The 27,634-nt window shown below is 36.3% G+C and overlaps 1 protein-coding gene across 2 annotated transcripts; it reads right to left on the bottom strand.

The window, feature by feature from the left end:
* Positions 1-1,399: 1,399 nt before the first annotated feature.
* Positions 1,400-4,633, bottom strand: LOC131157006 (B2 protein). Of its 2 annotated transcripts, XM_058110820.1 has the most exons (5): positions 3,461-4,633; positions 2,847-2,947; positions 2,499-2,582; positions 1,948-2,058; positions 1,400-1,863 (listed from the first exon to the last, which is right to left on the bottom strand). In XM_058110820.1, the coding sequence occupies exons 1-5, from the start codon at positions 4,086-4,088 to the stop codon at positions 1,822-1,824; spliced, it is 966 nt and encodes a 321-aa protein (XP_057966803.1). In that variant the 5' UTR covers positions 4,089-4,633; the 3' UTR covers positions 1,400-1,821. The 2 variants fall into 2 exon arrangements, with proteins under 2 accessions (XP_057966803.1, XP_057966802.1); XM_058110819.1 differs by having other exon boundaries at positions 1,400-2,058; positions 3,461-4,628.
* Positions 4,634-27,634: the final 23,001 nt, after the last annotated feature.

Raw genomic sequence — 27,634 nt, 5'->3', positions numbered from 1 at the left:
ATATATATACAAAGAAATGGAATATAAAAAAGATAATTTTGTTACAGGTTGGTTATATATAACAAAAGATGAATAACATATTATACAAAGCTTTAGATTCATGCACACCAAGTATTTGTAAAAAGGTCTCCTTATGTGCAGTTGGGGTATATAACTTAATAATCTTTACCACAACTTCAATTGTTACTGCAATAATAATAATAATAATAATATACCAATATCAACAGCAATTGTGAATTGTCACAACCATCAAGTATTACAACTATAGAACCAAAAAAATCTTAGACTCATTAAATTTCTGACTTATTTTTCTACAAGATTCAAATTATTATTATTTTTTTTATGAAAGTCACGAGATAAAACTAGTAGGCTTAGAGGCCGGTCTTTAGAACGCAAAGTTGAAGTCTAAGTTTGAAAAAAACAAAAATGAATATATGCATATCACTAGTTGTGTTTGTTTTGTTATTTAGTATGGTTGAGTCAACATCCAAAATTGGCGAACAGTTTTGGTGGGGGTGGGTGCCATGATGAGCCATTCTCTCTTTGAAGTAGTCAATGGCACGCTAGGCCGCTACCCGCTCCATATTATATATTATTATATTCTATCATAGCTTGTTCCGGTGCAGCACCTTGACCAGCAATGCCTTGACCAATGTCCAGGACTTAAAAAAAAAAAAAAAAAACTATAGTAGAATCATGATAAATTCCTCACACAAAAGAGAGGATAAAAATGAGTAATGATAACTTAAAAAAATCTCAAATTTATTCATTAAATAAATATTTTGAAGTAGTCAATGGCACGCTAGGCCTTTGGCGAATCCTAAAAGACAACTCTGCATGGTTGGTAGGACAATTGACAAATCAATGTGGTCTAAAAGATAGACCAACAACACTCTCTAGAAAAATGAGTGACCATACCCACTACCGAATTAGCAATCATGCTGGCTCCATCTTTTAGAAAGTTTGAAGGATATATAAATAAAAGGATTTAACTTTTAGCCGAATTTAAGATTTGGTTTGATAAGAAATTATTAACTAGGGTTTAAACCCGTTAAACCTTAACACTTTTGTTTGTTTATTTATTACTAAAAAGACTAGAGAGAGAGGGAGAGACAGCTTTTTGAAGTCTTGAAGAGTTTTTTCCACCAACTTGTATTGAAGCAAAAAAGGATTGAGTTTACCCCCAGAGTGTGATTTAAATGGTAGTACGGGCTATGAAAATGCCTCTTATAAGATCAGATATTCAAACCTCCAGCGTTCGTTTTCACTCTTGAATTTCTGAAATTTATCTCCCTTTAAAGTTATGGAATCGGCTTCAAAGGACGTGAGATTAGTCACGTGAACCATAAAACAAACACATAAAAATTCGGTGTATAATCCAAAAAAGAAGCATCGAGTATTAAGAAAAGATCTATTTCATTTTATTACAATCTCATGTTGTGTTCAGAAAAGAGAGTGCCAATGGCGAAGGCATGTACATAAGCTCAACTTTCTATAAATCATTCAAACTAAAATGGCAGAAGTATACTGATCATATAAGTAAGCTTATTATTTATATATCTAAGTAGGACAAGTATAACTTTGTAACAACCATACAAAAGAGTTTACACATCACATAGAACATATTTTACAGCACCCTTCTCTTCCCTGGCCTTCCTCTACCCAAGTGTTCATACCCAATACAGATTAAAAACCAAACACCTCTATTTCCTCTCTGCTTTTCTCATTTCTCTTTTTCTTTCGCTATTTTGTATAGTATATGTATGCCTCCACGGCAGCTTGTATTTGTATATGTATGCCTCTGCAGACGCACTGCGTAGCTCACAGGTTGCTCTCCTCGAATATATCCAAAAGGGAGATTGCCTGTGAAGTTCAAACAGGAGAATAGATCAGAACTATGCCCTTCAAACAGGCAAATGGCTTGTACAAGTATTTTGGTAAGATTACCTCGGGTATGTTCAGCTCAAGGCGGAACTTTGGTCCATCGTAATGGTGGAGAATTGGCCTGAATGAGTCCTCTTCTAATGGTTCACAGATCTTCCTTGTAAGGACTCTTACCTGTCCACAAAAACAAATGGTCCATCCCACAATTCAGTGACAACAACTCAGTGCCTGTGTTACAATCCAATCTTACAACATAAAACAATATGAACAAGGCTTTGAGTTGTTTGATGGAAAGTGTCCGTGTCCAGCAAAGAACAAGTCTTGAAAATCCATTAGCAGAAAAACTACACAAATCTTTTCCACAACTAAAAGTGTGTACTAGGCCTTATGAGTAATGATTTCGCATCACTATATCTGAACGTAAGACCAATCTCATAACATAAAACTACATGAACAAGGCTTTGAATTGTTTGATGAGAATTCTGTGTCTTATCCAACAACAAAGTCTTAAATTCATAAGCAGAAAAACTATACTTCTTTTTCCTCGACTAACAGTGTGTACTAAACTTTGCAAGCGTTGATTTGGCATTACGAGATAAGATTGCAGAAGGTACCTGGGCAGGGAAGCGCGATTCACCGGGGCATTTCTTGTCCTCCCAGGCTGTCGGATCTATGTTTGTTCCTCCAAAGCTTGCAGCCTGAACAGACCATTTGGAAATCAGACCAAGGTTCGCCACCCAAAACTAAACGTTGGAAAGTCCAAGGAATCGTGTAGTGTGTACTTGAGGAAAACAGATAATACTAGCAATCTGAATCTACCCATAACAATTCATTCAACTAGCACTAGGCTTGAGCCTTGCTGGGTATGGTGATTAACAGCTCACTAATTTGTTCATTCAAATAACTTAAATTTCTCATTAGGTAATTGCTAACTATTTTAGAAGAATGAAACAAATACAAACCTCATACACCCCATGGAGTTGGTGGGTAGAATAGTTGTAGAGGAAGAGGGGCAAGCCTGGTGTTATTGCCCGAACTGAATCTCTATAGCGTGGAGGTAAACCTAGAATCGATTAGAATTTCGAATGTCAGATGCATGTAATACAGAATTTAATGAAACAAACAAAACCAGTTAAGTATAAAATTGGAAAATTCGTATTGCTCTCTAATGGTGAAATTTGGAATGCTTGTATCCATATGAAGCAATTAAACATCCAAGTCCAAACAGAAACAGACCAGATACTTATATCCATAGACTTGAGTGTACAAAAAGAAAAGTTCTCCAGAAGAATCGAAGTTGAGTTGTACATCTAATGATCCAAAAGGCCTGGATTCTTTCTGAAAGGCCATGTTCAAGCGCAGATGAACAAACTAACCCTGTATTTGTGAGATTGAAGTTGAAGTTTGAATTTGAACTTGTGAATTTGCACAAATCCAAATCCGAGGCATCAAATCCATGATCCACACCAAGTTTAAAAGGTTTTTTTTTTAAACTGTGAAAGGAATATGAAAGGGCAAATACTAAAGTAAAGCAAAAAGATATTAAGCCTGGTGGAGAAGATCAGAAGATGCATACCAAAGAGCTGCCTCTTGAGATTTTCTTGCATCGTATCGTTGTTGCAGACAAAGATATACCCACCAATGGTTTCGTTTCTGGGCAGAGACTCCGATGGTGGAAGGGTCTTGAATCTCTTATCAGAACTGTTCTTATTGTTATTACTATTACTATTATTATCACCGCCGCCGTTCTTATTACTATAACCGTTCTTCTTCCCCACCTTGCCTCCAACACGATCATCCTCGCCCTTCCCAAGACCATTCTTTCCTCCTTTTGTGTTGATGCTATTGAATTTACTGTTGTGATTCAGGCTCAAAGGCTTCGAATAAATACCTTTGTTGAATCCGCCATTAACCCCATTGACGTTCTTAAAGGAACTTCCCCCAATCGCACCGCCGTCTCCGATGATGCCCCCGCCCCCGAATTTCCACCCGTTGTTGAACCCATTAAAATCGGGCTCCGTCTGCTTCGACCCAGACGAGGAATTGACCTCTCCACCGACCCTGACGTCGAAATTGCGCCGCTCGTTCTTCGCCCCGGAGGATGTGCTCCATATGGAATCGTTGATAGAGAGGTTCGCGAAGCTCGAAGTCTGAAGACGAAGCTGGTCGCTGAACTGCCAAAAGGACTGCTGATTGTTCTCCATCTTTACAAGACCCAATCAGGAATTCTCCTCCTGGTTCTTGCTCTTCTCCTTATTATCTCGCAGAAATGGTAAATAAAACAAACGCTGCGTTGTGATTATGCTTCTAGATATGTCTGTATATATTGTATAGATTTACACAGAGCCGAAGAAGGGTATGAGAGAGGGAGATGAAGTGGGAAGGAAGGGCAGTAATATAGAGAAAGAGAGAGCAAGAGGGGTGCTGGCAGAAGGGATGGGTGGGAGGAAGTTTCGAAGAAGCAGGGTATGGATTAGATGGCGTGTAGATTTGTCAAAGTGGAAGAATTGAGAACGAGTGACTGTCACTGTGAAGAGAGGAGAGTTGGAATTATTATAAAGGAAAATTAATTGAGGAAATGCGATGGCGATGACGACCTCGCCCCCCAAAACGCGTTATTTATTTCTAGAGAAACAGAGAGAGAAACAGAGACGACTCAGAGATGGTGGTGGGTGGTGTGAGGAAGCGGGGAGGACGTGTGGCGCGGGGTTTCTACTTTCTAGAAGATGCGGTAAGTGAGGAGCGGGCCGCTGAGTTCACACCGGCGTTTGCTTAGTGGTTAAGGTAGAGTACGTGACACGCGTCCCCTCGTGGTCCCTCCACGTGTCAACCAATGCCTCCGTGTCAAATTTATCGTGGTCTGCCGTCGTGCTACGCACTAGGGGCACATAATGACGCGGACTCAAATAATATAGTTTTATTAAGTAGAACATGAGCCTCACATTCTTAATAGGAAGTAAGAACTACATACAAATTTTTTTAGTAGATAAGAGTGAAATGAAATTAGAAGTTCGGGCTACGTGGCTCAATTTTAATGTCTCAATTATCCTCAATCTGATTTTTAAGTCTTCAAGTCATTTTATATATATATTTTTTATTATATATGAATTCCAGCCATCAATAAGTCCTTTTGATTTCCTAGTGCGGCACCAAACCTACGAATTAGCATCATTTCCCTAAGTCTCGTTGATCAGGTAAAGTCCGAAATGCGGACACAACTTCCGTACATCAGTTGGACGTTCGATCAACCCGATCCTAAAGATACATCTCCATTGCTATCTACGATCCCCACTGGCTCATAGAAAACTCTCACCATTCACGGTCCCCGTTAACTCACAGAGCGAACTCTCACTATCCACGGTCCCCGCTAGCTTACAGAGTAAATTCTCACCATCTACAGGTACCACTGGCTCCATGAGCGTATCTACCGAAAATTGAACTCCCGATACTCATTTTTACATTTTGATATCTTTTCACCGCGTCATGCTCGTGGGGGCGTCTTCAACTCACTTTACACAATGATATCTGATCTACTCTAACACGACGCTCTTCTAAATTTTTAAATTTTTATTCTTTTAATCTCGTAACTACTCCTAACCCTAAGTAATGTTATTTATGAAAATCAAAAAGTTTTGATCACTAAGTTATTTCTTCGTAACCCTAATTTAAGATGAATAATACAGTTATATTTTTAAAGTTATTATTCTTTGTGGTATTAATTAGATAACTTTTTAGGTAAATTATTTGCTTTAAACGATATTTCTAGACTTTTTAAGAGCCCTAATTTGACTGCAGTATTATTTTAATATTTTTTTGGATATATTCTTTGATTTAAACTAGATTCTTTTGTTTCTTTTTGAAGTTCTAATTTGAAGAAAACCCTTCTCTTATGTTGTTATTTCTTATTATATCAATAAGATATTTTATAAGTCAATTAATATTGTGGGTTAAAATTTTTTTAAAAGCCTATTTTTAAGGTAATTAGTGTTCTTTCAAAAGTCTTATTTCAAAGAGAATCCTACATTATTATTTATTATCAATTATTATTATTATTATTATTTATATTGTCCTACATTATTATTTCTTGTCATATTAATTTTGATTTTTTTTTATGGAAACTAAATTCTTTAGAGCTTTTAAAAGTCATAATTTGAGGTGAATTTTATATTATTATTTAAATTGAGTGATTATGATACTTAAGTAATGGCTATGAAAACTAGTTCATTTGAGTAAAGGCAAATTGAAGCATTGCACAGTTGAATCATAATAATTTATGATTAGTGAATAATCGTAAAAAAAAAAAAAAAAACTTATATAGAAGAAAAAAAAAATTGTGCATGAAAGCTTTAGTCCTTTTAACTATAAGGTACTGAATCAGCACTAGTGTGACATCAAGTTTTGGTCATAATGCAAATTTAAATAGAATATAAAATACATTATGTTAGTTTTTAGGAATTTATATACTTTTGAATTTAGAATATGAAATTCGTACTCTTTAACACAAATTAACAATATTTTTTTAGTCATAGATAGCTTTTAAAATTTGATTGTTTATTTTATATACTTTTATTGCAAAAAAATTGGTGAGATTAACTGGATTAATTAAGGGTGGCAAAACGGTTTCATGGATCGGGTCCGGACGGGTCAAAGTTAAATCGGTCATAACCCTATAAATCCTGACCCACCCGTTTATTAAACGGGCGGGTCACGGGTTATCCGTTAAAAAAAATAATTTAATTATTTTAAAATTTTTAAACAAAGAAATTATCAAATTAAGAACATATCAGATCTCTTAATCAGTCTCTCTCGATTGAAGAAGAAGAAGAAGAAGACGAAGAAAAAGAAAAAGTTGCCCGTCGGAGTCACTGGAGGTGTAACGACCTCAAAATTCTTATCATTTTTCATAATAATTTTCTTTTTATATTTATACAATAAACATTCCTACGCAGCGGAAATACAAATCATAAAACCATTTATACATAAACTGTACAATACCAGAATTAAGAATATACAGACCATACAAAAATATCCTTCCAGTGTCATCTACTCAAAAATATATACAGTTATGACAAAAAAACTCACCCTATAACCAAGGTGATTTAACTATTTTCTATCCCCGAGCCTGATCTGCTCGCCTAACTGGCTCACCTGAAAAATGGTAAAATAATGGGGTGAGTCGATGCTCAGTAAGTGGAAATATGCTATTACTAGTGTGTGGCAACTAAGTTAAGAATATTTAAAAATAGCAACTGCACTGTAATGCAATAAATAATCTGTAAAACATATCTTTCAAACATTTCTTTCTTTCTCAATTAAAATATACTATATCATATGTTTCCTACTTTTCATACTGATAATATATCATATTATTCTCATCATATATTGTAAAATTGTTTTCATACATATAACTATTTTGTATCCCTGGAACTCTGTACATCATGATTTAACCCCTCATGACAAGGTTGTGCGGCCCGTAGGCGGGACTCTATCTGGTCGGCCCTCTAGATAAGTCATCATACTCTACACTACCTCAGTCCGGCCAAACTGCATCCTCTCCTAAGTTCGGGACTGGCTACTACCTCGTCAAACCGGCCCCCTCAACCTAGTGTACTGGGGAGCTGCATACTCTTCGAGCATGGCTGACGGTACCCACATACTATCTGAGATATGTGGTTGCACTCTATTTGTATCTAGCAACGGTACTGTGCTCTGTAATCTGTATCTGTTTGTGTATCTTTCCTCAGGGATCTGATACTATATACATATATACATATATACTCTTTTACTGTTTTCAAAATTACCGTAACTCCTTCTTTCTGTATTGTCAATGTTGTAATTCTTATATATATAACATTCTGTATAAAACTGTGATACACATACTGATCTGAATAAATATGCATATATATGTATATATATAAATATCTGTTCATGAAACTACTCGTATAAAAACTGTATATGCATGTAAATTTCTCTGTATATGTATATGTATATCTATATAATCTGTATAATCTCTCACTGAAATTGAGGCGTTACGTAGCGCCGTCCCTCAATTCAGTACAATATGATATATTATAATAACTGTATGAATTTTTTCATCTCATAAAAAATCTACTTAGGCCACACAAACATTTAAACTCATATTCTAAAACAAATACTATTTCAAACTCATATTCTAAAAATTTTGTATAGTAAAATGGTGTAGTTATGCATCTATAAAATCTCTAATATCATTACAAAAACTCCTAACATAGCATATTTCCCTTACCTCAACTTTGAAAAGCCCCTATAAAAATCTAGCTCTATACCCGTAAGATTCCTAACTCAACATCCTGAAAACACAATATCTCAGAACAAAACATTAGTATTTCTTAGTTTACATCATTTCCTATAACTGCCAGAAAGTCAAAAATTCAATAAAAGACCTTACCCTGAATTTGGGATGAAATCTAACGTCGTTTTTTCGACGATCCGCTCCGACAAACTTGTAGAGAATTCCACTAAGAGCGTTGTGGTAGCTTCGGATAGTCGATCCGGCGATTAGTGGGACCGTAAACGAAGAGAGAAGGGAGAGGGTTCGTAGAGAGAGAGCGACGCAGTTAAATGGATAAAAATCCCGGTTTTCCTTCATTTATACTTCCAGATTCGTCGACGAGACACGTCACCTCATCGACGAGTCCTTCATTAATTTCATCGACGAAGCCCTGTATTCGTCGATGAAATTCAGAGTAGCACATATTCGACTCTCGGTATTTTCTTGTTGATGAAACCCTGTATTCGTCGACGAATTTCCTTATGAACTCGTCGACGAAACCCTGTATTCGTTGACGAATTCCCTAGCAATTCCTTAAAATTATTTTATTATTATTATTATCTCCAAAATGCAATGTCGTTGACGAAGTCTACGGCCTCCTTCTGTTTCTGTATCTATTTTCTCTACCTCTTATTATTAAAATGTTATTATTCTTCGGTCACTACAGGAGGTGCTAAGGCTAAGCAGGAGTAGAAGTAGAGGACCGAAGGTGTTGGGCTGTGGAGTGATGACTTGAAGTTGAGGCCAAAGTCACCAGAGGTGATGAGGCTGAGCAGGAGCAGGCGCAGAGGACAGGAGGTGCTGGGCTATGGAGCGACGATTCGAAGTTGAGGAGTTGGAGCAGTAGGAGGAGATGGCCGCGAACCCGATGGTGACTCGACCTGAACCCGAGTTGACCCATTTATAAATAGACCAAGTCACGGGCTGATCCATTTATAAACGGGTCACGGGTCACCCGTCGGATCTCGACCCGTTTTGCCACCCCTAGGATTAATCATGATCTCGACCATTGCGAAGAATAAAGAAAAAGAAGTTTGGAGGACTTGAGTGTCCTTCGGAGATTACTCCAATGCCCAAGTTAAGAAAATTTGAAGGATATCATACAATAACAATATAAAAATGAATTGTCGTAAGATACTTTACCTCTTCCCGAAGTATTCCTTTCATAGTTATTAAATGGTCTTCCTCTAATTAATTCTCCAACTAAGAAGGAGTTATAAGGGAGTTATGAACTTTAATTTCGAGAGTTATATTAGGTTATATACTTTCATTTCAACCCTTACTAGAGGGTTATAAGGATTTCTTTAATCCCGTTAGTTGTCTCTTAATTTCATGTCTTCATTGGCCTATTAACTTTGTGCAATGAATTTTTCAAAAATTATTAAAAAAATTAGTTTATTTTAAAATTATTCAAAATCGATATTGAAATTTTTTTTAAAAAATAAAGAGTTTGTTTTAACTGTATAATTTTTTTTTTAAAATTTTTAGATTTCAAAATATTCATAAAAATAGTTTTTTTTTTAATTTAAAAATTTTACATAGTATACCGTTTAGAACCATATGTTTTGAGACTTGAATTTGGATATTTCCACATTAAAAAAAAAAACTTTATTCAAATTCAAACAAATTAAAAATTCAAGATGCAAATTCCATGTTTCCATATTAACTAAACGTTAGAAATAAAAAAAAAATTTATGAAAAGATGTTTTCAAATTTTTCTATAAAAGTTTATACAAAATTAAAAATAAATTAATAGTTTTTTAATTATTTGAAAAATAAAAAGTAATATTATATGCACAAATAAATAGTGTTACAATATATTTATTTAATATAAATATTGTAAAAACAAAAATTACCCTTATTTTAATATTTTTTTCCAAATATTTTTTATAACTAAACGAATCCTTAAATGACATAAATTTATAAAATATTAAATTTTTTTTGGAATACAATTTTAATATAAAGTATAGTAAATAAAATATGTTTTTATATTTGCATTAAGGACTGCAAATGAGTCAAGCCGAGTTAGTCTTCAACATGCTTAGGCTCAGCTTAGCCTCGAGCTCGAGCTCGACACGATTTTAAGTTCAAAAAGATGGGCTTGAACTCTTTCGAGATTAAAAATATTGGTTCAAGTTGGAGATTGGACTTGGTTCATTTGCAGGCTCAGGTTCAAGCTCGGGCTCGGGCTCGAGCTTAGACTCGAGCATAAGTTGAAATTTTATAAATTACCTAATAATAACGGTTTCAACCACCTAGTTTATCTAGATCAAAATTTGTATGTTTTTCCAAGACTAGACCAATATTGGACTCTTGGGATTATACCAACTTATTAAATCTATTAATGAGCTCATTATCGAGCTACTTATTAAGCTTAATAAATGAACCCATTTGAGTTAGTTATTGATCTATTCACGAGCCAAAATAGGCTGAGCACGATAATACTCACATTTTACTAATTTACAAATTAAGCCTAAAAATTAAATTTGAAACTCATTTGTTTAGATAATGTTGTACAATGAAATGCGGTCGGTACAATGCAACACAAGGATTTAATGTGGTTCGATAAAATGCCTATATCCGCGAGAGCAAGCGGGGGTTGAAATTCACTATCACAAAAAATAAAGTTACATCAATGTATTTATGCTAACTTTAGACGTACAGAGTGATTAAAAAATTTCCCAAATACTCTTGTATCAATCCACAAAAAATTTACTCTAACATTCACAACCTATTAATCTTCCCCGTTCAAATATTAAAAAATAATATTGAAACAAAATCATCGATAATTTAATTAAACCATCGACAATTTTCCTTTATTGAAAGAAACCGTTGATCTATCTATATTAGACTGTCGAAGAATTTCTTCCAAATTAGCTACTAGAAGAAATCACTTCGGGAAGAAACCGTCAATAGTAGACCTAGTAAAATTATTAATCAACAGATAGCAAACAAACCCAAATAAAATTTCATGGACCGGAGTTTCGGAGCTGCTTAGGAGTTGTGTGATTCGCTTGCATCATAAAAGCGTGTGTACAGTAGAAAGAAGGAGACAGAGTGCTGGACTAAGTTACAATTGTCGATAAAAGGATAGGAAAATCAAAGGTCTTTTCCATGATAAATTGAGTACGTGGCACTTTTACTTTCCACGTGGCGCCTTGTGCAAAGTGTAATATATTTGTCGGTGGAAAAGTAGCCTTGCCTTTTATAGCATTTTTAAATAAAAATTATCAACAAACTTAAACTATTTTTTAATAAGGCATTATTATTATTATTATTATTATTATTATTATTATTATTATTGAATATTGATTTCAAATCGAAATATATATTTAAAAAATCTAAACAAAATATCATATTATAATTTTTTTAAATTTATAAATTTAAGTCTAAAATTTGAAACCATGTTTTCATATTTTCAAACCTATTCAAAATTAAAATTTTACTAATATAATTTAAAAAACTTATTCAAAAGATTAGTATATCTGTGCAATTGATTAATTAAATTATGATATTTATTAATTTATTTTTTATACAAATTTTGATACTTATTCGTGACAATTAGCAGTCGATGAATTCATCAAACTAATGTTTTGTATAATAATAATAATAATAATAATAATAATAATAATAATATTATTATTATTATTATTACATAAGAACTCTAGTCACCAACAAGCCTTTCGGATCTCCTGATGTGGCACGAAACTTACGGATCAGCGTCCTCCCCTAGGTCTCGCTGATCAGGTAAAGTTCAAAATGCTGACGCGGTTTCCTTGCATTAGTTGGACGTCTTGTTTTTATTATTATTAAAATTTTATAATAAATACAAAGAAAAAATGTCTAGCTTTCTTCAAATCTTATCTTTTGATTTTTTCAATGCATGTATTTAGAAAGTGGCCCAAAGGACGGCCCACAAATATGGAAAGTAAAATGGTGGATTAGGGCACATTCATTTTGGCCTTGTGGGTAGTGCAAATGTGGCCCATTGAAAGGCCCATCAATAAATTAATGCAGTGATGACCGTTGAACGTGGATTCATTAAATTTTCATTATCTTCTTGTAAAAGGTAGGAAGAAGATAAAAGCTTAAATATATAAAGGGGGTTAAACGTAGAAAATAAATCTTTAAAAAACCCATCCCATTTTAATTAATGTATTTAAAGCATTTTTTATTGGACCATTATATGAAATATGCTTTAAGATGATGTATACACATAATTAATTAAGAAAGGAATAGATGAAAATATAAAAACAACGATTTATGCATTTCGGCACTCATTTATTCTATGAAAAATTTTATCATATCATCAATGAAAGTTGTCCTTAAGCTTTAACTTTCGATTTCAGGCATCTCTTGTATAAAAATTTTAAAAAATCTTTATATAAAAATATAATAATACCATAGCTTAATTTAAAATATCATACAAAAGGGCTTCAACCTATGTATTCCATAGTTGCACTATTGGGTTCTTCTTTGAATCCCCTTGCTTTTCACATGAAACCTCACACTTATTAGTAGGTTATAAGTGCATAACTTTCTAAAATATGAATCACCGACTCAATAGAGACAATAATATTTTTTAAAATGAGATTGATGTGTCAACCTTAAGTTCATCTTTCGAAAAGAATATAAATCAATATGGCATAAATAATTAATTATTTTTTCGGCTATAAATGTTTATATTCAACACTTACGGTCTCTCTTGTCTTGCACACAATTTTTTACTTCAATTTTCTTGAATATATCTTTTTTATGTATTTGCAACGACCCAAAAATTTAACTGCTAAAAATATAAAAATGCTCCGATACCACCTGTAGTGCACTGACATGTCACGTGGGCCCGAAGTGTTAGATAAAACATATAAACTCTATAATACCATAAATACTGCAACCCGCCTTAACCAAGGAATCCCGGGTGCACCTGTCATTACTGGAATTAAAATCATACAGCGGAAAATACTAAAACATCAAAACACTTTATCAGAGTTCTAACTATTCCCCAAATACATACATACAACTACCTGTTTTTATAATACAACCCAACAAAATAATACAATGTAACAGCTGGTGGCTCACTAGCTCTGTCTATCACCCCCAAAAAGGACCTGAAAAATGATTTGTATAATAGGGTGAGACACTTGTCAATAAGACGGATTACATTATTATCAGTGTGTGGCTAGCATGAGTTCCCACGTGAATATAAAACTTTCATTATTTAACTATATATGAAATGACATTTAAACTGTACTATCGGCTCAATATTGCCTATAATAGTAAATTTGTCCATATATGCATAAAAGATACAACCTGGACTGTTGAACTAGCGTCGTCACCCTTTCATATACTCATACGACATGTTTCCCCCCATGACGGGTTGTGCGGCCCGAAGGCTGGACTCAGCATATGGTCGACCGACCATAACTGAGTTAGTAAAGGTAGTTGCTGCCGAATTTTAAAAAATAAAAATAAACAAATTCCCAAATTTCTCTTGTGTGCTAATGATTTATACTCATGCCTAAGGCTATTAATTTCATAGCCCTTTTTGCTGTTGCCAGAAGGGGGAGAAACATAAGAGGGCAAAAATTGCGTTGCACTTAAACTTAAACGATAGATTATCTGCATTGATAAATTTTTACATTATGTATAGTGATAGGGGGAGCCTTCTAAGGCTATACCCACTTTTGCATAGTGTATTTGTCATCATAAAAAAGGGGGAGAATGCCTTATAGGTCACACCTGGTTTTGATAATGATAAATACTCTAGTATTTGATGGCTATCAAGTGTATGTGCAGGTTTTTATTAGCAGATCAAGAAATGACACTTGAAGCAAAACATGAAGACCCTGAAGACTACTTTCATGTTGTAATTCATTTTAACTCAAAGAGGGTCTGTAATAGTAGTTAGGAGAAAAGGTCTGTAATAATTATCTACATATCATGCATATAAGATATATGGTAAGTTCAGTAAGACCTTAGGTCCCAACACTTATGCACAAACAAGTCCCCATTATCATTCACAATTAGGGGATCAAAATTGAAATAAATTGGACTTAATTGAAAATTTTGTGAGAGCTCGGGCGACCGAACTTGTGGTGTTCAATACACCTCGGACGCCCGAATTGCTGGAAAGTTAGTGGGTTGACCTGGTTTCGAGGGACCGAACTACAAATGAGCGTATCGTCTCCAGGAGACCGAACCCTTAAAAGGAAACTTTTCACCAACTCGGGCCACTGAAGATTTTAATTCAAAATAGGCCTCGGGTGACCGAACACTTGAGTTCAGTTAACCGAACTTAGCTTCGGGCACCCGAACCGCGGACAGAAAGTTTCTGACTTTTGTTCATCCAACTGAGCTTGAACTCGGGCACCCGAACCTTAAAATATGGCTTTTTTAGCTGAGTCTATTCGGGCAACCGAACCATAGTTCAGCCGCCCGAAACCTCTCGGGTTACTTAATATTTTACCGTGGTTAAAAGGGTTAAATAGGGTTAATTTCTCTAAATTGATTTAAAACAAATCTAATAATGCCCTACATGTCCTAAACGGTCATAATATGACCTTGCTCTATATATATGAGCTTATTTGTGAGAATTAACAATAAATTAGAAAAAATCATTAGCAAAAATCCTCTCTATTTTCAAAATCCTATTTTACCCAAATACTCTTATTTCTTCATTCTCTTGATACATTTTAGCATTGTGAGAGTTCCTTTGATTGTGCTAGTGCTTATTAGAAATTGCTAATACTCCTATTACATTGGTTGAAAAAGAAATAATCATATTCGGGTGAGACACATCTCAGTAAGGGAAGAAATATACATATTAAAACAGCGTGTGACCAACATGAGGTATATAAATATCATTTTAAATACATTAGCAAATCATTAACGTAACAGTGAAAACATTCTCTGAATCTAATCAAACAAATGCAAAAGTTTAACCCACGAGATTACCTAATGATAGGGGTGATTACCCGCCCATACATGTAGCACCCCTCTGCTCTGATACTTAGGTAACCCTAAGGTCACTACTAAAGCATACTAGGGCACTCACCTTACTCAGTAAGCCCTCAAGTATTAGATAGATCTCGCACTCACACCATTTAACAATAGCTTACCGATAAAGGCCCTAAGGATAGGGAAATCTACCCGCCCATACAAATAGATTCCCTCTGCCCTAATACGTTTTGTAGCTACTGCTACATCTGAAGTTACTAGTGCACTCGCCTTACTCAACAAGCTCTCAGGCAAAGAGTATGCCCCGCCTAATCGTAACACGTTCTACGTACATAGATACTTCTAATACCATAATACATTATTTTTTTTTTGTCATTATTCAATCATACACATTTGTCCATATTCATAGCTTAAACATTGCATTGCATTTCACTTTACGTAATCTTCATCACTACATCATTCACATTTGTCATTTCATACCATGTCATTTCATTGTCATTTCATAGCATTTTCCTTTCTTTCCTTCGTATTACAGTTGGTCTTTAGCCATCATCAGTTAGTCTACAACTCCTTTTAGCTGTCATCAGTTAGTTTACACAGAAGTGTGCTAGATCTACTAACATGCATGTCTTTTAGCTGTCTTACATTTACATGGTTTCATTTAACATATACAAGTAACATAGTCTATTTCATATTTTATTCTCAACGTTTTACTTACTTAACCTATATCTCATACATTTAACATATATTTGTACAGAATCTCATACCACACAATTTGACAGTAAAATTCATACATATTCCTGTAAAATAGGCCAACCCATATTTAACATTTATATACTGAAAATACATTTCATTTCTTAGATAATTCCTTAGAAATTACTTTTCATTTTCACCTATTTGCTTTCACATATACATAGCTATATAAGCAGTCCTTGGTTTAGAAAACATAATTTACATGATTGACATTTTAATAATTCACATAAAAACATATATACATATTAACACATAATCCATTTTAATTCATGAAAACCTGATTTAATACATAAATTTCCCCCTTACTTGACTTTCGAACTACGCTGGCAAGATCCCCGAATCGATACCCACAACATTCACTTGGACCCTAAATCCAAAAATCCTATTTTAATTAAAATAAATTTCAACTAACTCAAATCTTAAGAAAAACATCTATTTACTACTTTCTAGGCTCCAAATAACATTATTTATTAAGAAAATCTCAAAATAATTCACTTACCCTAATTTTGAGATGTTTTCCAAACCCCTCAAACCAACGATAAGCTTCTACAGCCTTGTACAGAACGATCCTACGAAATTCGTGGTGGTTCTGGATCATCAAATCGGGTCAAATTCGGCCTGAAATCAAAGAGAGAAGGCTGGAGGTTCGTATTTTAGAGAGAGAAAGTAAGGGTTGTAACGACCTACTTAATTACCATTTATATATATATATACATATATATATATATATATATATATTTTATTTTTATTTTTTTTATACTGTGATAATCTACATGCTCTGATACCATACTGGGGGTAAATCCAAACATTAACCTAAGTAGCGAGAAGCACAAATCACATTGACATAACCATATGAAAATATATACACAATACAAAACCAATACCATACAATACCAGAGTACCATGTTTCCCAAAATATACACATATCATTGTTTTCCCAAAATACCCTCAACTAGCTAAGGTATACACAATCATCCCCAAAAATATACTTACTCTCTGATAGGGCACTACTGAAGCCCCTCTATCTGTGAGCCTGATCTGCTCGCCTACCTAGATCGCCTAAAAAATAATTCAACACTGGGATGAGCCAACGCTCAGTAAGACGAAATATGCTATTACTAGTGTGTGGTAAATGAGCTACTTTGTGTCATGGAATCTGTTTTCATATAAACATGTATAACTGAATATGTAAGTACGGTATAAGTAATAAAATTCATCCCCCCCTTTCCCTGTTGCTTAACATTACAATATTATAGTTTACTATTCAAAATACTTCTATTATGCATAAGTATATTCCCTGTTTCTATAAAACTGTAAATACATAATAATAATAATAATAATAATAATAATAATAATAATAATAATAATAATAATAACTGAAAATGTTCCCTGTGGATATATGTGTATCATGACTTACCTCCTCATGACAGGGTTGTGTGGCCCGTAGGCGGGATTTACCCTGGTTGGCCAATCAGGAATAAATCACTATACTCCATCGGTCGATCTGCCCACCTCAACCCATATCTGGATGGGGAACCTAACCTCTTCAAGGGCCTAGGTGATCGACCTTACCACGTATTATCTAAATAGGTGGTTGCACTCATAAAGTAACATAATATCTGTAGCAACGGTACCATGCTCTGTGGCTGCATACTCCAACAGGGTCTGATATCATATTATATATATATATATATATATATATATATATATATATATATATATATATATATGATTTACCATGATTCTGAAATACTGAAATAACCATGATGCTGCATAAACTGTAACTGTGGTTCATACGTAATACTGAGAACTGTATAATCATAATACTAACATCTGCATAATCATAATACTGAAACTGCATAATCATAATACTGATATTCGTATTATCATGGTACTGAGATTCATGAAATCATGGTACTGAAATATCGTAAAATCAGAATACTGAAATATCGTAAAACATATCTTCATACTATATTTATATTCACAAGCCACACGATACTTAATACATAATTTTCATGATTAAATAAACTATATAATATTTCAAAAGTTCCTAGCATAACATATTTCCCTTACCTGACTACTAGAAAGCCCCTATGGAATACTAGCTTAACACCCATAGGGCCTCCTACACAACACCCTGAAAATAATATTCGACCGAACAAAATATCAGTATTTCATTGCCTACATCCTTTCTTATAACTACCGTAAGGCCAAAAATAGGCTAAAAGACCTTACCCTAAATTTGGGATGAAATCCTACTTCGTTTTCCCAACGATCCGTTCCTACAGTCTTGTAGAGAATTTCGCCAGGAGCGTCGTGGTAGCATCAAATCTTTGATCCGGCGACTGGAGGGGCCAAAATCGAAGAGAGAAGGGAGAGAGAGGAGAGAGAGAGAAGCGTTAAAATGTGACAAAAATCCAGTTTTTAGCTATTTATAGGGTTAGATTCGTTGATGAGACACGTCACCTCGTTGACGAGTCCTTCATTAAATTCGTCGACGAAATTCAGAGCGGCCAAAAACTTTGCTCGGTATTTTCTCGTCGACGAAACCCTGTATTCGTCAACGAAATTCCTTATGCACTCGTCGACGAAGCCTTATATTCGTCGACTCGTCGACGAGTCCAGGAAATTCCTTAATACTATTATTATTCCCAAAATACAATGTCGTCGACGAAGTCTACGACCTCCTTCTGTTTCTATTTCTATTTTCCTCCCTCTTATTATTGTTAAAATGCTATTATTCTTTGGGTCACAACAAGGGTCCCCGAGTTTCTCGCTAAAAAAATGAGAGAAATACTATTTATAGGCAGGGTTTCATCGACGAGACACGTGGGTTCGTCGACGAGGCATTGTAGAGACTTTGTCAATGAGAAGATACTTTCGTCGACAAAATTCAGAGTTCCAAAATTCTCTCTCGGGATTCCATCGTCGACGAGGGATTGAGTTCGTCGAAATCTTAGAAGGACACTCATTGACGAAGATAGGACATTCGTCGATGAGGCTTGTTATTTCTTCTAAAAATCTTTCCTTTCCCCTTATTACCCATTAATCCATTTCATGTATTATACTTCCTAATTATTTTAAATTTCCGGGTCATTACATTGAGTAAGATAGAAGTGGTAGTGGACTAGGCGAGATCGAAGAATGTTTAGGAGGTTAGGATTTTTCAAGGTCTTGAAGGATACTACCGATGGTTCGTAGTAGGGTTCTCCAGAATATTAGGTCCATTGACATGATTCACGAGGAAGAACGTAAAGTTTGAATGGACTTATGAGTGCAAGCAGAGTTTTCAGGAACTGAAGTAGCGGCTGGTTACTGCTCCAGTTGTAACGTCTTACTTAACTTATTACATAATAAACATAAATAATAATAACATCAACCCGAACCCGTGGGTAGCAGGGATGGCCTGACATGAACAGTGGAAACCTAAGCAGTCGTAAAAATAAATTATATTCATCAAACCATTAATTACATAATACCAGAGTTTACTATATCATCAAAATACTGTATTTATATACAACTTCCAGAACTCAAAATAACCATAGGATTATACAACAAAAATCTCCTGATCCTAGATCAAAATCTTACCCTCCTAGTGAGGTAACTCAATAAGCTCAACGACGGCCACACCCTGTCGGTCTCTCAGGGTATCTTGAAAAATTAATTAGGTTCAGGGGTGAGACATTTCTCAGTAAGGGAAAATAAACTAAATACAACTGTGTGGCAACATGAACATTTAATGCGATTATACATATACAGTACATTTCATATCTCTGTAAACATTCATCATACTATACTGAATCATCATATACTTTCATATTTGCTAATAAATCATATCGTTCATAAAAAAATTGTTATAACTGATAATACTGAAAACATACTCAGGATGAATAGCTATTTGATGTCATGTATTACCCCCCATGACGGGTAGTGCAGCCCGAAGGCGGGACCCGACAATGGCTGGCCGACCACTGCCGAGTCAAAAATGTCTGTAAGTACGATGGGCCCGCCACACCCTGGTCCGGACTACCAGGTGAACGTCTACAACTCTACATTGAAAGCCACATCGACTATCCATCTCCCACCCCCTCGTCGGGTGGTTAGCACAAATCTAAACATAGATATCTGATCTATATAGCTACGGTACTGAGCTCTTGAAACTGAACTAAACTAACATCTGGGTTCTGATAACATATAATACATGATATTATAGCATCTTTCATAATTTCATAAATACGGTATCACGCTAAAATCATTTCATAAATACGGCCTCGCATCGAACATTTCATAAATACGGCCTCGTGCCGAACATTTCATAAATACACGGCCTCGCACCAGAATCATTTCATATTTACACATTATGAAAATAAATCAATTATCATGTATTTGTCAAAATCATCATAACTTACTATATCATTTTGTAATACCAGAAAACATGCTTTACTCGTAAAATCTTCCATATCATAATACTTTTCATGAAAAATAACATTCATGCCATACAAAGATGGGTAAATCACACATTTCATTCTAAAATCATAATTTCCGTATAACCGCAGTATTTCCCAAATATGCATTTATTTCATAATATTCAAATATCGTACATATTTTTTAGAAAATCAATTTGCTTATAAATAATTGTAATTTGCGTGAAAAATAACTGCTTTAGTTTATTCCCTTACCTGACTACTGAGAAAGCCTCTAAAATATCCTGGTCTAACACCCGTAGGATTTCCTGATCAATACCCTAAAAATAAAAACTCTCAGTATTAAACTTCAGTATTTTCACTTGTATATCATTTCCTATAACTACCGCAAGACCAAATTTGGTTTAAAAAATTTTATCTCAACTCAGGGATGATTTTCAACGGAGTTCCACCAACGGTCCACTTCGACAGATATGTAGAGAACTTCTCCAAGAGTGTCGTGGTGGCCTCAGATCGTTGAATCAGTGAGCGACGGAGCCGGAATCGAAGAGAGAAAAGAGAGAAACCGTAGGGAGAGAGAGAGTGTGAAGTTTTTCCTTAATTTTGACATTTAATCCGGGTTTTTGATATTTATAGGATTAGATTCATCGACGAGCCACGTCATCTCGTCGACAAGTCCTTCAATAATTTCATTGACGAAACCCACTCCTTGTTTACGAAATTTAGACTACTCAAAAGTGCAATGTCGTCAACGAAGTTGACTTCCTCCTTCTGTGACTGTTTCCATTTCCCTTCCTCTTTATTATTTAAATCTCATTATCATTTGGGTTGTCACATTCTCCCCTCCTTATAAAATTTCGTCTTCGAAATTTATTATTCATATAATTCATCATCCCTTATTAGGAAAAATGGTCTACTTATTTTATTACTTACCTTCACTTATGGCGGAGGAATACCGTGGTTATATTTCAAGTTCTGGGAGATTACATATACCAAAAGAAAATTCCCCCAAAACTAAAATACCACTTACTAATTAAAGAAATACATGTACCTGCAAAAGAAATATTACATATTTACTCACATTTCTTAATCACATTTGATCTTCCTGGAATAGTTGCGGGTCTTTTTGTCCGATCTGCTCCTCGAGTTCACAAGAAGCCTCTTCTACTGCGTGATTCCTCCATAGAACTTTTACTAGAGGAATTTTCTTATTATGTAGTTCCTGTTCCTTTTGGTCCAGGATTTGCACTGGTACCTTCTCATAAACTAGCGAATCACTAAGCTCTAATTCACCATAGCTGATAATATGAGAAGGGTTTGGGACGTATTTCCTCAACATAGATACGTGGAATACGTTGTGTATCCTAGATAGGGTAGGTGGCAAAGCTAGCCTGTAGGCCACTGGCCCCACTTTCTCTAAAATCTCAAACGGATCGATAAACCTAGGGCTAAGTTTACCCTTCTTTCTGAATCTCATAACTCCTTTCAATGGAGCTATCTTTAGAAACACATGATCACCAGCGTTGAATTCCAAATTCCTACGGCGATTATCGGTATAACTTTTTTGTCAGCTCTAAGCTGCACTGATTCTTTTCTTGATAAGCCGAACCTTGTCATATGCCTGCTGCACCATCTATGGTCCCACAACTCGCCGCTCACCCATCTCATCCCAATACAAAAAAATCGACATCTCCTACCATATAGTGCTTCAAATGGTGCCATGCCAATACTGGACTGATAACTGTTATTAGACGCAAACTTTACCAGTAGCATGAATTGAGTCCAGCTACCCCCAAAATCTAATATACATGCACGGAGCATATCTTCTAGTATTTGTATCGTCCTCTCAGTCTGTCCGTCTGACTGAGGATGGAATGCCGTGCTAAACGATAACTGAGACCCCAGAGCCTCCTACAAGCTCCTCCAAAATCGTGACGTGAATCACGGGTCTCGATCTAACACAATAGATACAGGCACCCCATGAGAACGAACCATCTCCTGAATGTAAATCTCTGCCAAATGGCTGAGGGAATAGCTGATCTTGATATGGAGAAAATGGGTGGACTTAGTTAACCGATCTACTATCACCCAAATCGCATTCTGGCCATGGGATGTCGATGGCAGCCCTGAGACAAAATCCATAGAAATATGATCCCACTTCCACTTTGGGATAAATAGTGGCTGCAACTGACCCACTGGCCTCTGGTGCTCAGCCTTTACTTGTTGGCACGTCAAGCACTAGGCTACATACTCAGCAATCTCTCTCTTCATACCACTCCACCAGTACTACTCTCGCAGATCTTTATACATCTTCGTACTACCGGGATGAACGTTATACAAAGATCTGTGAGCCTTCTCCAAAATAGTCTTCCTAATGTCAGCATCAGCAGGAACACATAATCTAGAACGGAACCGTAACGCTCTGTCATCTGAAATGCATAATTCCTCCCCCTAACTACTCTGTACTATGTCCATCACCTCTACTAATTCTGGGTCTTCTTTCTGAGCGGCTTTAATTCTATCCTGCAGAGTAGGCTGTACCACTAGACTGGCGATATATGCCTATGGGTCACTCTCAACCAACTCGATTCTGAGTCTCTCTATATCGTCATAATCGGATGCTGGATCTCCATAGTCCTCAACGTTGATTCCCCAAATTTCCTGCTGAGTGCATCAACTACCATATTTGCTTTCCCTGGGTGGTAATTGATAGTACAATCAAAGTCTTTAATTAACTCTTACCACCTTCTCTGTCTTATATTCAATTCCTTTTGGGTGAAGAAATACTTTAAACTCTTATGGTCGGAGAAAATCTTGCACTGCTCACCGTACATATAATGCCTCCAAATTTTCAATGCGTGTACCACTGCAGCCAATTCAAGATCATGGGTAGGGTAGTTGTTTTCATAGTCTTTCAACTGTCTGGACACATATGCCATCACCCTACCATGCTGCATTAGTACACAGCCAAGTCCCTTCAAGGATGCATCACTGTAGATAGTATAACCCTCACCCTTAGACGGGATGATCAATAAAGTAGGGGTGAGCAAACGGTCGGTTCGGTTAAATTCGGGTAATTAACCGAATTAACCGAAAAATTCGGTTAATATAAACCATTAACCGAACCGATCGAATTGCCGAAAGACACCGAACCGACCCCGACCGAATTGCCCATTCGGGTAATTCGGTTAACCGATTTTAACCGAAATCATTTAAAATTAATTGTTAGAAATATAATACAATTATAAATTTTTTTTAAAACCAAATCCAACTTAATTAAATACCTTATTTATTAATTTTATTAATGAAAATAATATTTTACCATAGAACAAAGAATCCAAATAGGTTAATTAAACTCCTTAATGCACTTACATAAGCAAAATTTATATTCATAAATTATATTTAAAATCTAATTAATTAGTAATTCGGTTAATTCGATTAATCGAAATTTTTTTTACCCTTAACCGAACCGAAACCGATTAACCAAAATTTTGTAGAATTATAACCGAACCGACCGAACCGGGATTTTTACCCGAACCGAACCGACCAATTTCGGCCGGTTAATTCGGTTAATTCGGTTTTCACCGAATTTTGCTCACCCCTACAATAAAGGCGTTGTGACTAACCTCTACCTCAGTTCCTGAAAACTCTACTCACAGCTGTTGTCCCATGCAAATCTGGCATTCTTCCTAGTCAGTCGTGTTAGAGGCCCTAATAAAGCTGAGAAGCCCTCGACAAAACGACGGTAATATCCAGCTAACCCCAAGAAACTCCCGATCTCCTGTACGTTCCTCGGTCTAGCCCAATTCACTACTGCATCAATCTTACTGGGATCTACAGAAATTCCATCTCCTGAGATAACATGCCCCAAAAACACGACTTCCTCGAGCCAAAATTCACATTTATTGAATTTCGCATACAACTTCTTCTCCCTAAGCATCTGCAAGACCTGCCTCAAATGTATCTCGTGCTCCTCATAGCTCCTTGAATAGACCAATATTTCATCAATAAAAACAACTACAAACTGATCTAAATATGGATGAAAAATCCTATTCATCAAATCCATAAATATCGCAGGAGCATTTGTCAGATCAAATGGCATAACGAGGAACTCGTAATGCCCATACCTGGTCCTGAAAGCCGTTTTTGATACATCCTCTGCTCTCACCTTTACCTGATCGTAACCTGATCTAAGATCGATCTTGGAATACACCCGTGTATCCTAGAGCTAGTCAATCAAATCATCGATATGGGGTAGAGGACATTTGTTCTTAATAGTCACTTTATTAATCTCCCTATAGTTTATGTACATCCTCATAGACCCATCCTTCTTTTTCACGAACAGTACTAGAGCTCCACACAAAGATACACTAGGTCATATGAAGCCCTTATAAAACAAATCCTGCAACTAATCTTTCAGTTCTACTAACTTTGTTGGCGCCATTCGGTACGGTTCTTTAGAGATCAGTGCTGTACCTAGAAGTAGATCAATAAGAAAATCTACTTCACGATCAGGTGGTAGACCTGGTAATTCATCTGGGAACACATCTGTAAATTCTTTCACCACAAGCGTATTGATAAGCTTCAATTCATTTTTTGACATTTCCTTCACAAAAGCCATGAATCCCAGACAGCCACTCTGGAGTAGTCTCCTCGCCTGAACAGCTGAGACCATCTGAGGTAAGGATTGCACTTGTGACCCTGTAAATCTGAATTCTGGTTTCCCTAGAGGTCTAAATATCACTTTCCTTGCACGACAGTCTATAATAGCAAAATTAGTTGCCATTCAATCCATGCTAAAGATGATATCAAACCCGTGCATATCCAACACCACCAAATCAGTAGACAAAATCTTCCCCTGAACATCAACTGGACAACCGCAGAGTACCCCACTACATCTCACCGCTGACCCGGTCGATGTAGCCACTAATAACTCAACATCTAGTAGTTGTGTTTCAATTCCACATAATTTAACATATCCCAGGGACACAAACGAGTGTGTGGCACTAGAATAAAAAAGTGCAATAACTTTAAATGAAAACATATTAATCGTACCTGTCACCAAGTCGCCGATCGCTTCAACATCGCCCGACGTCAAAGCGAAAACCCTGGTTGGGGCCATATTCCTCTCCTGGCCTCCACGTGGCGCCTGGTAGCCTCATCGAGCAGGTCTAGGAGCGGGAGCAGCACCAATCTGAGCCTGACAATCCCTCATCACATGCCCCGGCTTCCCACATCGATAGCAAACACCTTGCTTGGCACAACACTCCCCTAGGTGCCTCTTCCCACAAGTCAGGCAAACTGGAGGTGGCTGTACACCCTGAAAACATCGATTCCTGGTCTCTTGCCTCTGATCTCTGTAGTAACCACCCCTCTTCCATGAACCACGTCCGACCCCCTGCTGGGAACCAGAAGGTGTGGACCTCTTCTTCTGCCTCTGCTCCTCAACCTCTAACCACTCCCCAATCTCTGCTATTGTGGCTCGGTCAACCAGCTATGCGAAGTCCTGCAATTTCAGTATCGATACCTGCTTGTATATTTCTCTCCTCAGGCCTATTTCAAACTTTCGTACCTTTTTCACCTCATCTGGAATGATGTACGGGGTGAAGCGAGATAGCTCGATGAATCTTACAGCGTACTGCTGCACTGACAACTGTCCCTGCTTCAGATTCAGGAACTCCTCAATCTTAACCTCCCTAGATGAGGTTGGAAAATACCTGTTGAAGAATATTTCTTTAAACTTCTCCCACATCATCTCCACAGGTACAATCATCTGCTGCTTTAATAATCTCACCGCTGACCACCATCTCTCGGCCTCTCCAGTCAGTTTATATGTGGCAAATAGTACCCTCTGTTCCTCAAAACACTACAGCACTGCAAGTATCTTCTCGATCTCCTACACCCACTTTTCTGCGAATGCAGGATCTGTTCCCCCTAAGAAAGCTGGAGGATTCATCTTAATGAACTTCGCTATCGAGCTACCGTAGCTTACCGATGGACCACCCTGTTCCCTTAAACTCCTGGCAATTTTTTCCATAACTTGTTGTGCCACGCTGCATAAAACAACATCTGAATCACTACCTGTAGCGCCTGAGGGTCCAGCACCCTCACTCCTAGTAGCGTGGGCACTACTGCCACCAGGGTCCATCCTGAAAAGCAAATAACTTAACTCAGAACCCCCTTCTCCATACATATTATCGAACTCATATAATATATTCTCCTAATTAATTCGCCACTCCTGATCTTAATTCAAGGTTCAATCCTGCAACCTAGATACCCAACCCGATGATAGTTTACAATGACTTTCCTGAAATCGTCACCCTAGGAAAATCACACAAACCACCACAGAAGTCTTGCATCTAGACTACAAAACCATACCTCAAATTCCCTTATCCTATACTCTGGTATTATTACTGCTGCATTCTAGAGTCTACAGAACCTAGTATCCTAGGCTCTGATACCAAACTGTAACGTCCTGCTTAACTTATCACATAATAAACATAAATAATAATAACATCAACCCGAACCCGTGGGCAACGAGGATAGCCTGACATGAACAGCGGAAACCTTAGCAGCAGTAAAAATAAATTACATCCATCAAGCCATTAATTACATAATACTAGAGTTTACTACATCATCAAAATACTGTATTTATATACAACCTCCAGAACTCAAAATAACCCTAGGATCATATAACAAAAATCTCCTGATCCTAGATCAAAATCTTACCCTCCTAGTGGGGTAACTCAATATGCTCAATGGTGGCCACGCCCTGCCGGTCTCTCAGGGTCTTTTGAAAAATTAATTAGGTTCAGGGGTGAGACACTTCTTAGTAAGGGAAAATAAACTAAATACAACTGTGTGGCAACATGAACATTTAATGCGATTATACATATATAGTACATTTCATATCTCTGTAAACATTCATCATACTATACTGAATCATCATATACTTTCATATTTGCTAATAAATCATATCGTTCATAAAACATCTGTTATAACTGATAATACTGAAAACATACCCAGGATCAATAGCTAGCTGATGTCATGTATTACCTCCCATGACGGGTTGTGCAGCCCAAAGGCGGGACCCAACAGTGGCTAGCCGACCATTGCCGAGTCAAAAATGTCTGTAAGTACGATGGGCCCGCCACACAGGTCCGAACTGCCAGGTGGACGTCTACAACTTTACACTGAAAGCCACATCGATTATCCATCTCCCACCCCCTCATGGGGTGGTTAGCACAAGTCTGAACATAGATATTTGATCTATATAGCTATGGTACCAAGCTCCTGAAACTGAACT

Source organism: Malania oleifera, chromosome 6 (genome assembly GCF_029873635.1).
Source record: "Malania oleifera isolate guangnan ecotype guangnan chromosome 6, ASM2987363v1, whole genome shotgun sequence".
NCBI lineage: Eukaryota > Viridiplantae > Streptophyta > Magnoliopsida > Santalales > Ximeniaceae > Malania > Malania oleifera.
Note: the sequence above shows the minus strand (reverse complement) of the source record. Positions and strands in the feature narration are given on the sequence as shown.

Excerpts from the sequence above, each read along its gene's own strand:
- LOC131157006 (XM_058110819.1), bottom strand. The coding sequence starts at position 4,088 with ATGGAGAACAATCAGCAGTCCTTTTGGCAGTTCAGCGACCAGCTTCGT. Across the intron at positions 2,948-3,460 it reads TCTCAAGAGGCAGCTCTTTG|GTTTACCTCCACGCTATAGA; the intron begins GTATGCATCTTC and ends AATCGATTCTAG. Across the intron at positions 2,583-2,846 it reads AACTCCATGGGGTGTATGAG|GCTGCAAGCTTTGGAGGAAC; the intron begins GTTTGTATTTGT and ends TGGTCTGTTCAG.